The sequence below is a fragment of the Neopelma chrysocephalum genome, unplaced genomic scaffold (assembly GCF_003984885.1).
Source record: "Neopelma chrysocephalum unplaced genomic scaffold, ASM398488v2 Primary Assembly neopelma1_22b, whole genome shotgun sequence".
NCBI classification, from domain to species: Eukaryota; Metazoa; Chordata; class Aves; order Passeriformes; family Pipridae; genus Neopelma; species Neopelma chrysocephalum.
In genome coordinates this window covers 10,245,082-10,261,739 of record NW_020897690.1, presented here as the reverse complement: position 1 = coordinate 10,261,739, position 16,658 = coordinate 10,245,082, and the positions used below count along the sequence as shown (strand labels likewise).

At 36.0% G+C, this 16,658-nt stretch overlaps 1 protein-coding gene across 1 annotated transcript in view; it reads right to left on the bottom strand.

Moving 5' to 3' along the window:
- The window catches only part of LPCAT1 (lysophosphatidylcholine acyltransferase 1), a 61,545-nt gene that overhangs the window by 22,909 nt on the left and 21,978 nt on the right, over window positions 1-16,658 (bottom strand). The window contains exons 6-9 of the mRNA XM_027679640.1: window positions 16,084-16,142; window positions 11,020-11,054; window positions 8,461-8,515; window positions 5,527-5,609 (exon numbers count right to left, since the gene is read on the bottom strand). Of these exons, the coding sequence (XP_027535441.1) occupies window positions 5,527-5,609; window positions 8,461-8,515; window positions 11,020-11,054; window positions 16,084-16,142 (232 nt within the window). The remainder of the gene's footprint in view (window positions 1-5,526; window positions 5,610-8,460; window positions 8,516-11,019; window positions 11,055-16,083; window positions 16,143-16,658) is intronic.

Genomic DNA, 16,658 nt, shown 5'->3' with positions numbered 1-16,658 from the left:
AAAGTGATCCTGTCAAGCATTTGACAGAAAAAATGTAAGGAAGACAGATGTTTTCAAGTTTCATCTCTAACACGCTGCATTTTAATAGATTTCAGCATCTACTGTAAATATGAAAATATGTCTTTAAATGTTTGTGTCAGTGAGGAAGAAAAAAAAATTATTGGAAAAATGCAAACTGGACTATAACATTTTGGTATTTCTACAGGAAGTCTGCCATACTTGGCTCACCAAAAGAGAAACTTCAGAACTCCTGGCCAGTGTCACATGTAGTTACAATGCTGAGTTTAGCATTACAAATATCGGAAAACCAAAATGTTCAAGTCAGGAGTGCTGACAGAACTTTGGTTCTGAGGTTCTTACAGTTTTGAAAAACAAAGAAGCAAAGGTGTCCAGTTTCCATCATGCTTCAGTTTAAACATCTACCCCATGCAATAAGAAAATTAACAAATTTGCAGTATTTTAGCTTCTGTTTTTTCCCTAAATTGTGCCATCTAAACCATATTCCTCCCTATTTAAAAATAGCCTCTGTCAGAGAAACTAAAGGAAAACAAAGGCAAACAAATTGTGTTTATATGTTAATAAGCTACTAATGGGTCTGAGTATAATTATCTAATCAGTTTACATCTGTAATTATGGGTGAGGTCACTTTAGACTTGTACAAAGAGCCTGCAGTGCAAATTTTCACAATTAGCTGCCTACGCCACCACTGGCTTATCTACGTACAAAATGAATTTTTCCAACTATATAGAAGCTGAGCAACTGACATACTCCTTCCAAGTATATTTGAGACCTAAGGGACAGCAAGGTAACAAAACAGCTTTTTTTTTTTGCAAAGTGAGAGTGAAAGAGTTATCTACTTTTTCTTTGGAATAGAATTTCTATACTCTAAACAGTACTTTGATTACAACCATTGTCTTACAGAATAAAGCTTTAATGAAAATTAGGTGTTTAAGAATCTATCCAACAGGCAAAAGGCTACAATCCCACAATGAAAAGAGGCAACTTTTTTTTTTTTTAGGGGAAAATAGTCCAAACAAACCACAAAACATAACTAACTTTAACTGGGCATAAAAAAATCAGAAACTACGATGCAGCAAAACAACACAGCAAGGTAAAGGATAAAAAGTTGCAATTGATGCAGCTAAGAAGCACAAGACTTTTTAAAGCATAAGAAAAATATATCAAAAAATAACAGTTTACTACTAGTGAAGGATAGTAAAATTGTCAAGAGCCAAAAAAAGCTGTGATGTGCAATAAATACTTTCCATTAGGAAACAATTAAGATGACATATTTTATGAAGAAAATTAAGTACTTTCCAATGCTCTAACAGTGGTAGAGATGTTTCCTTTATCACTATGAAATTTTTAGAAATAAATACTTGAGACTTTAATCCCAGCTTTCCAGAATTATTAGGAACAAATCATTTGACCTTGCCATCACAAGTGGTTGACAGTTTTACAACACTACCATAGTTCAAATAAATCATGACCTAATCCTCTGAAGACAACAACAAAAAAAAAAAAGTGACAACACAGGCCACAAAGTTTGCCACTTAACTAGAAAATATATAGAAGAAACTGTGTAGAAAGTATTAAATTAACAGATCAAAACAACCTATGTTGACTACCATCAACAGAAGCTTATGCACAGAAGACTAAAATGATGATTTTGCCTAAGTAATACAAAAGTGAGGCAATATACTATTTACCCACATGGCCATAATATTTACCTACATACCACCTGACTAGCAAGGTGGTTTTAGAACTCTGTTAGAGCAATAAAGAACACATAAAGTAAATTAAAGCTCAAGACAGCACCACATTTTATTTATTTATTTTAAAGAAAGAACTTGCCTGGACTGTTGCCATATTTAAAAGCAATTCTGTGATTGAAAGTGACTCTAAACACACTTTTTGATAGCGTGCTGTGGATGAGATGGGCATCAACCACACAGAGTAGCAGTCAGAACATAGTCAGAAAGACCAAACAAGACAGACTCACTCAAACAAAATATGTTCTATGCGAAAATCAAACACAAAGCATATTGTTAAGGAACAAGTAGGGGACGATGCTTTAAACAGCAGATTAATTTCACCTGCACATAGCTTTTGTGCAGAATAAGCAAATGATCCAAAGGAAGACAGGCATGCTCAGCAGCAGTGGCTATTCTGTACGAGTAATTACAGTTCTGATTACACAGATAATCCCCAAAACAGAAGAAATTGTGAGCTGCATGACTGCCACAGGACTGCATGATTCGAGATTTTGGCCCAATGCTATTAAGTACGTATCTGTCAATGAGAAAAAGGCTGAAGATCACAGATGTCAAAATACTGGTCATCACACAGGTGAGATTAAGAAATGCTTTTAGGAAGAAACTTTGGATTTTTATGGATGCTGTAAAGCTTCTAAGGCTTGGATCTTACTCATCTCTCTGATGAGAAGTGCTGAAATATATCACTCCAGGGTAGCACTGCAGAAGCAAACAGCCACAGTTGCAAGTGAAAGGTCTGTAGAAGTTATCTACCATGACAGTGTCCTTTAAAAAATGGAAATGTATCACCTGGGTTCTTTGTGGAATTTGGTGACAGATCAGTGCATAATACTGAAACGCTATCCATCAAGAGACCAGCTCATACTACATTGGAATTAATTAAAACATGAAGCAGGTTTATTTTAGAAAAGAAGTCTGTGAAATGAGGTCCTGAAAAGCAGCAGGAAAGGGTTCTTACAAAACGGTCATCCAGACTGCAGGACTTTTGGTCACATCAATGAGATGATCATCCCCAATATGGTTGCTATGGTCCAACCCCAGATGGCAATTAAGCCTCACACAGTCACTTGCTCACTACCCTTGGGTGGTAAAAGTGAGAAAACTCAGGTTGAGATAAAGACAGTGTAACTGGGAAAGCAAAAGCTGCACACAAAGGCAAACCAAAACAAGGAATTCAATCACCACTTCCCATGGGCAGGCAGGTGATCAGCCATCCCCAGGAAAGCAGAGGGCCAGAGGGCTCCCTCAGGCATCACTGTGACTTGGGAAGACAAACAGCATTACTCTGAATGTCTCCCTTTCCTTCTTCATCCCCCAGGTCTATATGCTGAACACAACGACACAGGGTATGGAATGTCCCTTGGGTCAGCTGGGGTCAGCTGTGCCCTCCCAACTCCATGTATGGCTGCCTGTTCCTGGCCCAAAAGGCCAGGCACACTTTGGATTTCACTTTTTGGGCAAGTAAATTCATCCAACCTGCAAGAAACTAATGTCCTAAGGAAGCAAACCTCCAAGAATGACAGCATCTCCTCCATCAAATATTCAATTTATAAGTGAACAGGAACTATCTAGAGACCCCCATCACTGGCATCTGTGGCTGCCCAAGGAAAAGCTAATCAAATAAGGCTAAACCAAAAGTTTTTCATAGAATCAACAAGAGTAAGCAGCATAAGCATCAATTCTTATAAAATTCTTATAAAATTATCAACCAAAATTCTTCTTGTCAAATGTTTTGTTCAACACTTAATAGCAGCTGTTCACAAGAAAAAATTATTGTGAAGGCAAACAAGTTCAGAAGTAGAAATTGTACCTATTTCTGCACTCAGCAACTTCTATCAATTTCCCTTGGAATCAGAAGCAAGACGTAAGCTTTCCACAAGACTGGTTCTAGACTCACAAATACATTATTATTTGGGACTGTCACCTCTGATGCTGTAAAATATCCAGTAGGATTAGACTATTCCTCCAGAAAAATATGAAAAATATGGGGAAGAAGGGGAAAGCAGACATCTAAATAGATCCTGACCCCTTGACAACAAAATGTGACACTGCCACCGACCTAATCTTCAAGAAAAGCTAGACAAATCTAGATGAAGCAGCAATAATGCCCTTTGTTCAGCAATGCAGAATACAAGGTTAGCACCAAATGGCACTTGAGCTACTTGAGTTGCAACTCCTACAGCTCCAGAATAGTCTGCCAGCATCTGAGCTGGTATCTCCTGTATCAAAAGCCACAAGAACAAACTAGGAAAGTCTGGAGAACTGCCACTAGAAGTAGGCATCTGGAAGCCATCAGAAGTAAATACTTTTTGACTATGTTGATGTTAATTGGTTTATAGTTATCCATGGTATCCAGGCATCAATATTCTGTTTCATTCTGCATTTTAACTTCAAGACTTTGATATCCCATCACATTTATTTTCCCATTCACATCAACACAGCACCTACAGCCCCTTCTTCATCTCAAAGCAAGTTGTATCTGATAACCCTCATTCTGATCCCCTTTAGACCTGCATCCCACTTCTGTTACCCCAAATACTTAATTCTTCAGGGATGGGAGAAACAAAATAATGTCTAAGCACACATAGAAGGGAAGCCTTTCAACATGCCTGTTGTTGTAAACTTCTGTAGGCTTTCACAATTTCTCCCTATAACACATGTATATAACATACCTGTCATCTGATTGGAGCAGAGTTCAGAATGAAGGTTTAAGAGCATGGCCTTCTACGTAAAGCCTCAGGACAATACTTAACGTAGTGCCAGCTGACTGTCTTAAATTAACAACAAAAGTCTTTGAGGCCAGTGTACAGGTCCTTTTGTACAATGGATCAAGTATTGATCTATCATTATATTATAGTTCTAACACTCTTACGAAAAATATCCAGACCTGCGTTCTGCTTATAAACCAGAGAAGAATTATCACTTACTATCTACAAACTGGCCTTTAGCTTAAACTGGTAACTTAGAAACGGAAGAGAAGTTGCACAAAGAAAATTCAGATTTCACAAGGTCTTTCAAAATCAGGACTATGAAGATTCATATATCTCTCAAGAGTTATCAGTGATCATAGACCTGAGGGTTTGCTGTAAATACCAAAAAGAGTATCTATTGACTAATGGAGGATTTACTGAAAAGACAAAGAAGGAATGAACAAGAGGGGTTAATCAAAAATAAAAGAGCAAAAGTATTAAATGTAGCCTTTATTATACACTATAGACAAGTGTTCTAAGTGTTGTCACGTGAACATTTGATTTCAATTAATCTGCATTGTATCAGTGCTCTTCCAACAGAAGTGGCTTTCCTGTACTTTACTGTTCGAAATAACCACAGGCTAATAATATATGAAAATATTCTTAACTTCATTAAAAGAGTCACAGTTTAAAATGCAACCCCAACAGCACAAAATTTGGTTATATTAGCTTTCCTAAAATTCACCCATACCTTTCCCCCAAAAGACTAAATACCCACAGGAGCAAGCAGAACTGGCTCATTATATCAAGACATGTTAAAAAAACCCCCAATCAACCAAAAAAACCACCAAACCCAAACGCACCAGCTCCTACAGTTCTTGCTGTATTTGTGGCTCCCTGGCCTCCTCACAGAGCAAGGCAACTGCTGTGCAAAAAGTTTTGCAGACTACAAGCTTCTTTGCAAGCAGGCAACTATGCTGACTTGATTTTGTGATATTTTCTTCATCCTAAAATTAAAATCACACATTATCTATTTTTATTCTGTATTACAAGATACTTACTCTGCCATTACACGTCTGACGTTATTGGCATATAACACTGGATTTTTTCTTTCTTCTTCTGAAGGAATATACACAGGTAGAAACTGCATAAAGAGAACTGAATTATACCAAAAATATTTAACATTTTAAACAATCTCTCTTATAGCATTACGGTGAAAATTGTGTACAGTTTGTTGTTACTTACAAAATTATATTAACAAAAGGACTATAGAAAAAAATTATAATTCAACTCTTAAATGCTTAAGCATATGTCATACTTCTAGAAATTCATATAACATAGACTCCGCTCAATTTTTATCTCATGGAACCCAGGCAGAGTTTTATCTTCCTTTCATAAGTAAGACTAGGAATTTTAAAATAATTTACAAGTATTAGCATTTTCTTGCATAAACCTTTCTTTTACATTCTTTTGTTCAGCTCTTTCCAGATAACCAAAAAATTTCACACTGGTCTTTAAAAAATAAAATAACAACTGGGGAATAAATATGAAGTAATTTCAGCAAATATTTCTCAATAACTTTGAAGTTAGCTGTATTTTCACAATTACATAATGGTATGATCAGCAGTACTCTAACGTTGCCATTAGATGTTTTTCTTATAATGGGCAAATCTTGAATTTATTTTGGGTTTTGCTAGTTTTCCTTATATGAACTACTACAACTGAAAACATATGACTCCTGACTTCTAGGTTTAAATTACAAGCAGATACACCAGCCTGATGTAATATACAAAAGGACAAAGACTGTGAAGTTAACAGAGGTGGAATAACTGTTCCTTCAACTTCCAAGTCCTATTCCATTTGAGTTGCAAACTGCTGTCAAGTCATTCATCCTAACACAGAACAAGTTTGAAGATGAGGAGATTTCAGAGGTGCTCTACATGTCTGTGCCTAACTTGATATAAATAGCATGATATTTCAACAGCACTCACAAAACCAGAAGAACTCTCAGCTGCTGCAGATTGTGATGGATGTATGAACACTGAAGCAGACAGGTCACCAAAACAAACTGACATGAGCCAAAACAATCTACATGTGCAGATGATCATATCTCCGTTCTTCTTCACAATATCGCTTGCATGCCAGTTCCAAGTACGGGACGGATAGATGGGCCAATATTTAGAGAAACCTATTATAAAACCTACATAGACACTTGATTCTCAATATACATACTGGATGACACATATGGTATGCCAGAACATATGTTATATGCAGAGAAGCACAGACTAACTAATTTTGGATCCTGACTGTTGGCTGTTTAACCTTACCAGCTATCATTTAATCAAAAACAGACCGATGTTGTGTTGTTCTGTTGTATCTCTCCCTGAGTTATTGGATCATCAGCAGTAACTGTGGTATCAAGGCTGGTTGGTATTTGCTAGTATCTCTGTGCTGATGGAACAGAGCAGGAATAAAAACCAAAAAACTTTGGAGACCAGGGGAAAAACACGGCTTTGAACAACTAGTTTTTCTTCTACATTCCTAAATCTGCCACACTTCCTTACAAAAACAGATTCAACAAGTAGAACTCATGTATTCTGCCTCGTAATTGAAAGCAGCCTTGAAAACAGCTCTGCTCCTCTACCCTCTGCCAGCTCCTGCTCTAGTATGGAGTACTTTAGAAGGCCATTAGTTAGTTTGCTTTTTTTTTTAAAGACTATCAAAGATCATAACTTATTATGCAAGATGTGTAAGAGCTACAGAAACTCAGCATCTGCTAGCAGCTGCTGCCTCAAAAATCAAGAAAGCTCAGCAGTGTTCACTTCTGTGTGAAAGAACATTTTACTTGCCTAGGGCAGAAAAACGTGTTCCTGAGATAGAGTAAAAATCCTGCCAAGTAACTGGTTTGTCCTATCCTTGCATAAGGCAGTCACTCCCTGGCCTTTCTGCAAAAAACAGGTCACTATTTTGGGAACAAATTTTTTTTTTTAATGTATGCTATTAATAGCTGATGATATCCAACTAAAGTGATAACACAAACCACAAATTTCTACAACAGATACAAACATTCAGTGGCTGGTATTTTGTATGTTCATTAATTTTGAGACTAACTGATTGCATAAATAAGCAAACACAGAGCAATGATAAGTACTGTGATTAGCATGCATTATATGTCACTACTGTAACACAATGTATGTAAATATGCAATAGTTCTTCCTACTGATTTACCCTGTCATCAGTTCCATCTGTCAGAGTTAAATAGCTGCTTCATTATTCAGAAAGCAAATTAATTGCAGAACATCTGTCAAATATCCTATATAACACTTTCCAAATACTGTAATTGTCCACAAAATGTAATTACTCTGTCTAAAATACATTAAGACAACAATTTAAAAGGAATGGTTTTAATTGTTTTTGCATTGTCACTAAAATAGTCTTCAGCCTTAGGACCACATAGCGTTTTCCTCAAAACAAAGTTAAGATTACAGATAGGAAAACAGAAAGAAAATCTATTTCACATTCTGACTAGTGCAGCCTAATTAGAAATTAGCCAGACATTAAATAACCTATCCAACCTATAAGAAACCACCCACAATTTTCCTCCACAAGACAGCCCTTAGTTTGTACACCAGCATTCACACATTTGGATGTCTAACATACAAAGTTGGTACACTACTTGGAATAGTAATCAGGCCGTTAAAAGACAAGAAATTTGTTCACAAAAGACTCTTTGAACAGAGTCAGAAATGTATCTATTCAATTTAAATCAATAAGAAAGTAAAGTCTTATGCCAAGGTGAAAACTGTCTTTTGCTATTCCATTTTTAGCTACATTTTCAGATACAGAAGCCTTTTGTCTAAAATATACGTAGTATTTTAACCTGTTCTTACAGACAAACATACAAAGTTTGAACATAAACTTTTACTGCAGAATCAAGTACAATATTACATATTCTGAACCTGCTCAGAATAAACTGGGTTTCTTTTTTTACTGACCTCGATTTCCACAGAATTGTGAAACTGACACAAAGTAAGCCACAGAATTTCAAACCTAAAAGGAACAAAAGATGGGAAAGGATGGAGAAAAAAAAATTTATATGTAGTGAAACAGTAGTACATTATACTCCTAAGTCTTCAAGTAGCATTCCTACTTATAGGTATGATTGTATTCAGATAAAAAAAGTAACAGAAAAGGTCTTTGAAAGTATTTCTACACATTACATTCCATAAGGTGCAACAAAAGCAGTTTACACTGAATTGGCATCTTAAAAAAACACTCAAAAGCAGGAAGACAAACAGTAAAAGATAATGTATGCATAATGCGTAAAGAAGGAGTAAGTCTGTTTCAGGAAAATGCTGCATTCAGCACAGAGTTGGTAAGATTAATTATAACCACTGAGATTTTATCATTACCTCGGTTTGGAATCAAAGTTCATAATACTGCAGAAGTCTGTTAATGAAATTCTACGTGTGCTTTATTAGCCTAAGATACAAGATAACTGGAATCAACTTGACCTTGGAAAGCATTAAGGTTCAAATCCAGGAAAGGATTTAGTAAACCTAAATTAGGGAGCAGCGTTAGTAACCCCATTTTTATACAGTATCTAGGTAGTTACAGAAGTCAATCATTGTGAGGGGAGAGCTGGTCAAAATCCTCGTACGCAGACGAAGTGCAGTTTCTAAGAAGCAAAACCCTACTCATTCTGTTATACACTCATATAGGGGTGCAAAATATTTTCCCTCCTTCCTTCCTACTCCCAACACATCAAAGCAAAGAAAAGGATCAAGAACAACAGTGGAATCTGTGATTTGAAGTTTAAGGCACTGATAGGAAACATCAAAATCTGGTTTGTAGGTCCTTGTCGAAGAGCATTAAAACCCCCCTAAGAGTTATAAGTAAACTTTTCTCTCTGCCAGCTCTCTGGAATCCTAAGAGATTAAACTTTAAATTTAAATAAAAATCTAAAACTGATAGAACCTGTATCTAACTCAAGTCTAATGTAGAGAAAATTTACGTTGTGTACTATAGTCATTCTTTGTTTTCAAGGTAGTCAGCTGATCTGCTTTGCATACTGTCAAATTAGTAGAAACATTACTTTCAGTAAGTGGAAGAAAGCACATAAGTTTGTATATGACAAATTTTCAATTCACTTTATAGGTTACAGCACCTTTGAACAAACAATACTCCTGGATACAGCAACATTTCCAGATTAAGTTTTGGCTAACACTAACACAGAAGAGAGACATTTGCTGAGAAAAAAACCTGTATCAGTCTTAACATTATTTTCTGCTAAGACATCAGAAATACATTTTGGGTCACTCAGCAGAATTAATCCTAATTAAGTACAGCTGTAATTTAAACTGACCTAGTCAATTTGTATAACATCACATGCTACCTCAGATTCAGATTCGGCTTTAATTTAATTTAACTTTTTTTAGCAGATGTCAGCACTTCAGAATAAAGGCTTTGTAGACATTATAGTGATCTGAGGCAACACACCTCTTTCTCCTTTTATGTGTTCTTGACTCCTCAGTCAGGACACTACGCTGGAAGTAAGCTACTTGCCTTTTTCCTCTATGGTTGAGTTACTTTTTTAGGTGAATTGCAGTGCAAATGCAAGGGAAGAGGTAGGAGCTTATGAGAACAGAAATCCCTTCATGCAGTAAATGCTACAGTGTCTATTTACATTATACACTATCATGGATTCACCTACTTCTAATGTGATACATTAATTGTAAGATGAACTTTTAAAAGTTATCATTAATTCCTCAAGTCTCCAAATCTAGTCGTGTCATTAATTCAACTTGGTTCCCAAGTGCAAAACTAACTGACAAAATTCTAAATTACTTGAATCTTGCCTAATCCCAATAGTTTCCTTGTTACTACTAAAATACATGATCTCAGGTGGGACATTTAAAACCATACAAGGCATTAAAAAAGAAGTCAACTCCCCTTTACTTAGGGTTCAAAATTTTTTGTTTTCACCGTCACCTAAACATTTTAGAATTTCTACTCAAATTCCAGCATGAAAATAATGCTTAAATTTTTTTTAAACAATCAGGAACTGCTTCATTTAATATTTTACATTACATGAATTTGCAAAATCAAAGTTATATTTGGGCAAGACAATGGAAACAGTATCTCCAAATTCTCTGAGTTGACTTTTTCCATGAGACTAGACTAATTTCAAACAATAGCCCTAAAGATTTTATACAGTAATATACCAAATCAATTTGCAGGCAACAAAATACATAGAGCCAAAACAAGTTGTTTTACTTCAGGTACTTGGCTAAAAAAAAGTAAATTTGAAATAAAAACCTAAAATCCATTCTGCAAACCAACAAAATCATAGCAGCAGAAGTACACTGTTTATACCCAGATTTCTCTAAATCAGGATTATCATAATTAGGGAATAATAGATAAAAGATAAATTAATCCCAAAGAACAATCCAATAACCAGGAATTGGTTGACTATATGTGCCTGTAAGTCATGTAAATAAAAACTAATGGAGGAAAGCAATCATGATGCAAGCAATAAAACATAAACCACTTACGCTCCTGGCCCTTGCCATGTCCATGTGATTGTGTCCTAAGAAAAGAAGTATGACAGTTGCAATTAATTACTGTGCTTTCAACTTTTTATACTGCAGACAGCATAACTGACAACATAGGATTAAAATGTTTTCATGGAAATTTCAACGCCCTGTTTGCAAAAGTTCTTAACCCTGTTAGGAATCAGCCTATCTTTTATATAGCTAGGAAATACCCAGTAACACAGGTCTTAAACACCAAATATCTACATTCATAAAACATTTAAAGATCCAAGTATTCTTCAAAGGCTGTTAGCCTTCAAAAAGAAAGTTACTTAGCTGATGTTCCTTGATATGCATAGTCCGCATATATTTATTTTCTTAGCCCACCCTGCTTGACAGAGAGTCCCTACAGTGTACTTGGATGTCCCAGCAACAGATATGAACACTTTAACACTCCTGAAGTGTCTGGAACCTGTGGAGATGACTGTAAGGAAGTCTGCTCAACTGATATGAAGCAGTAGGATGGATAAGACTTTATGTCTTAAACAGTATTTTCACAGCTGCCTTTACACACAGACACCATACATCCACCTGCCTGATCCAAGAATCAAAAGGTACATTCTAAGACATCTAAACCTACAAATTTACTCTCAGGGAAGACCAGCAGCACTTTTGCATGGCCAAAATGAACACTGTGTGAAACACTAAGAGAGGACAAACAGCACTGAAAGCATTTGTTAGATGTAAATAGCAAAAAGGGGTCAGAGACCTGGAAAGGAATATATAACAGATATAAGAGGTAACAGGAGGAAATATGACAGTAAAAGTCATCACATTTTTAACTGTAAGACTAAGAAATAGCACAGGAAAAAACCTGCAATACTTGGAGACAAGATTTAAGTGTAGAAGTAAGAATCTAAAGACCTGAAAATTAGTTCTGTTCTAACCAGAAAAAAAAAGTTCAAGTCATTAACGGAAAGACAAGAGGACTCATTATATTCAGGTTTCCAAAAGATCAGATCAGAAAGATATTTATTTCAACTTACTGAAAATGTTCCAGTTCAGTTCTATGCTACCATCCAAGTCCATTTTAGAGAGTTCAGGTGATCACATGTGCCAAGACCATGAAAAACCAAGTCAAACTCCAGTTTTAATTACCATTTAGAGCAAAATGCCATCATAAGTAAAAATGAAAGTAAACCCATCCATAAAAGGTGAAAAATGTGATTTATGTAATAGAATAATTCTTTATCATATTTTGTTTGATTGAAAATAATTGTTAAAAGTCAAGTTTTAAATTTTTAGTGGACCTTTGTAATACACTGGCCTTACTCTTCAAGCCATTGTTCTATCTATACCAAGTAACATACTTACATAAAAAGAAGACTTATCCATGTAGCAATCTTTTAGAACTTTACTGTCTACAGCTTTATTGTTACACTGTTTCTGGCTATTTTGATGTCTCTGATAACACTGCAAGTAACATTATGGGGTTTGGTTTCTTTCCACAAGGAACTTTCATTTACAAACCCTGAGAAACCATTGTAGACAGCTAATAATTTATCTAGACACTAGATCTGCCTTAGAGAACAACACCACAGCATTACACGTACCCAACTCAGCTCTCTAAATTGCAACAATGCAGAAGGAGATAAAGAAAAATGAGATCTCCACAAAAGTATTCTGATCATTGAACAGTGAATAAGTATTGTCAGAATTCAGCCTTGTGCTGGCTAGCTGGCAAGTCAAACTCAAATAACCCACGTATCTATCAACAATCCTGCAAGAAAATTCCCAGTGTGAATGCCATAGCAGACATGCATGATTTTTCTCATCAAGAACATCAGGATGCAGCAGGGATGATGGCTATAAATGCAATTTTCTAGGGGAAAACAGGATTCTGGTCTGCAAGAGGCAGACCCATGCTATAGCAGACTCCTACCAGCATATCCAATATTTTTATGATAAAAACAGCAGGCAGACAATGGGAAGTGGTATTTTCCTTACCCAGTTACCTTTAATATTTATCACTGCTACCAGCTTATGCCTATGGACAGCATTCACTTCAACAGTATTCGGAGTACACTTTGAAACTACTGTATCTAGATAATACTTTGAATTGTGTGGAAGTACATAAAACTATAGAATGGCTTGGGTTGGAAAGGACTTTTAAAGGCCATCTATTCCAACACCCCTGCAACGAGCAGGGACATCTTCAACTAGATCATGCTGGTCAGAGCTCCATCCAACCTGACCTTGAATGTTATCCTGCCTGTTATTTCCCCTCAGCACGGGAGGAAACAGAGAGAAGAGTCATCTTCCATATAGTTTGAATTTGACACAAGAAGATACCGAGAATCATGCCAACCTTTAAACAGCAGATTGGCTGTTGTTTTTACATGTTCAGTCAACCCTGACATACCAAAACTGCACAGGAGATGCTGCCAAACCTCTTAGCAAATAGCAGTTACTTGTGGAAGACGCTGGGACATAAAAATACATTTAAAACGCCTCTGTGATAATTACACAGGTATACAGCCTTTCATAATCACCAGCACTCTGACAGAAAATTCAAGTGAAGAAACAAAGAAAATAAGTGTAAAAACAAATTGCTGTAGAACCTATGATGAAGACATTAGAGCATTTATTTTAATTAGAGTATAGCCAACAGCTCTCAAGCATCAAATACCCAAAATATTACCAAACTAGATAACCAGTAGCAAATTTTGAATATCAGGTCTAAATATTTTAAGCCTTAAAATTTCTTTCTGCTCATGGATCATACTAACATACTACTCCTAAAGAAACATTGATACAGGACCAGAGATGTCATCTAACACAAATAATCACAAGCCCCAAGACAACAGGTATCCAGGGGGCAACCCTGACTATAAAAAAAACAAAATAGAGAGTTCTTCACAGCAACCAGAGCTACATTTATTTGCTAGAAAAAAACTGAATTTACTTCTTCCCTTTTGCCACGTTTCAGTCCACTGCAGAACAGCAGCGCTTTCCCCAGTTCTTGAAGAGAGTACAATGAAATAAACATGTAAGAGTGCCCACACCTACTACATTCACCCCAGGCTCGGATCTCAAAAAGCCTCCCAATACAGTAGGTACACTCAAATCCAAGACTGTTCTCATCTGTACTGTGGAACTCAGAGCTCTGAATGTAGATCAGAGCAAGTACTTCAAGTGAAGAGCAGTGGGGTGACTGCACACAATGCATATCTGGAATTCACTGGCTAAGCCAAAATCTTAAGAAGTTCCTTTCTAAAACTAAAATTATAATATGCAGCAGTTAAACAAGACAACAAATAGGAAGCCAGGGACAATTAAAGTTTGCTAAAAATGGTGTCTCAGTGTATGAAAAACAATATTCTCTCCCTATTCTGTTGTTCTTACATGTGTTGAGGTTTAATCCCAGCTGGCAACTAAGTACCATACAGCTGCTTGCTCGCTCAATCCTCCCCCAGGGTGGGCAGGAAAACCACAAAGAAAAGGTAAACCATGTAGACTGAGATAAGAATAGCTTAATAACTGAAATAAAATAATTTAACTCTGCATCCTAACCAAAATAAACCTCACCTTCATGTACCATGTACCTTCCTCTCCTCATTCTAACTCTGATACAACTCTTCTGCAGTTCCCAAGCTAAAAATCAAATAGTTATAGCAATTAGCACCCCCTTCATTAATGCTTAGATCTTAGGAAGGTCTCCAGGAAGTAGACCTTAGGGGTTAAATGACTCAGAAAGGTACTGAAAACTAAGTGTTTCACAGCAATTAAAAGTACTGGGGAAAAGTAAAGTCCCATACACAAATTCATGCCAGCTCACAACGGATATCTATTCGAATAGTTACTGTTTTTCTTACGATATTTTGCAGTAACATGAAGAAATTATGAAAATTTTCATTTGCATTTATATTGATTTACTCCAATGTTAAAAGCTCACAATTTCTGTCAATAAAGTGTTAGGAACATGTAATATTAGTTTACAAACTTTGCATATTATGTACTACAGGCAATAAGGACATCTCAGTGTGCAACTGGATTAAAAGAATCTTTTTTCCTGAAAATAAAATAATTGTGTAATGAAAAGTCCCAGGCAACCTGCTACAATACACTTAATACTATGCAAGCATAGCAGGCTGCTATTCTCGTCACAGTGTCTGCAAAGATAATTTTTGGGTTTGTTACTGCAAACTAGTTGACTGCCATCACATCTTGTCTCAGTCAAGAGATGGTCTATGTATATTGACTTTGTTTGGGTACTTTTCTTTTTTAATCAATCTTATGTGTTATATCATGCTGTAAGTAGACAGAAGGAACAACGGATGGAAGTATTTGTAAGAAACTCAGGTACCAAGATGAAACAAAATCCTTCCTTAGAACAAGGGATTATTATTGGCTAGTCAAAGAGAGAGAGATCTTCTGATGTGACATGCATCAGCTAAGACTCAATGTAGTCCCATTTTTACTTCTCACACTCCTCACACCTTCCACAGAGGGTTCAAAATGAAACTTCAGGTATTGTAAATAAACACTATCATTTGCATTTTACCTGAATCTGATTTATATTGAAGGACTACTCCAAATTAGCCATTGTCTAGCATTCCTTAGCCAAGTGAATGTAAAACACTGACAAGACACTTTATAAAGGTGCAGAGGTCCCCAACACACTATACTATACAATCATATTAATTCAGGACTAACACCCCCAAAGGCAGGAGGCACAGAAGCATCTTCCAGCTGTAAATGACGTTAAGAAAACTCTCCAGCAGTAATAAGGAGAACACGGCAACACAGATCCTGGACAGAAATTGACATTTGCCTCATGAGTACAGTGCTTCTTGTAACAACACAAATAACTTTCAGAGCACTGTTTAGGAGTAACCTAATAAAAGCAGAAACATTTAAACTGTCTCAGACTGTCTATATTGCTTGAGACTTAAGGAATACATACTTAGCCAGTAAGCATTTATTAATAATTTCCAAATTTCTAAACTTAAAAGATTACAGAAGTGCAAACGTTTTTAAAGGAAAATGCCCCGCACTTCCAGCCACACTGCAAGGTGAACTTACCAGTTTATTTGGATAACGTAAAACCACTGGCTGCACAGGAACTCCAGGAATAAATGCTCCTAGAAGACACATATGACACATAATTACTATATTAGTGCATTATGCTACAAAAGAAGTTTGCTGCAGCAAGAAATAATTATACAATTAATGGGCTGACAGGAATTAGTTGATAGTGAAAAAATAAGATCTGAAAGTAGCCTCACAAGTAATTGAAAAAGCAAGCACTGGAGAAAGACGATGTATATCCATCTTTTCAGCAGATAATTAAAAATGCTTTCTTGCGTTCTCTTAATTATTCTCTACCCTTTACATATATTGTCATGCACACAAGTCAAAGCTCAGTACCAAATTCAGCTTGATAAATGATTAAAAAAATATGAGTATGTGCAAGATAGTTCAGCAATATATTCCCCATGGTTATTTTTTTGGTGAAGAATCCAAGCTTGCTTATGCAAAAGAAGCTTTCTATTTTTATTTGAGCAACAACAATTTATAGGTAATTTATCTTCTCTGAAATAACAGAATTAACATAACTTCTATTCCCTAGTTATGGAAAATCTAATAGTTATAAAGTA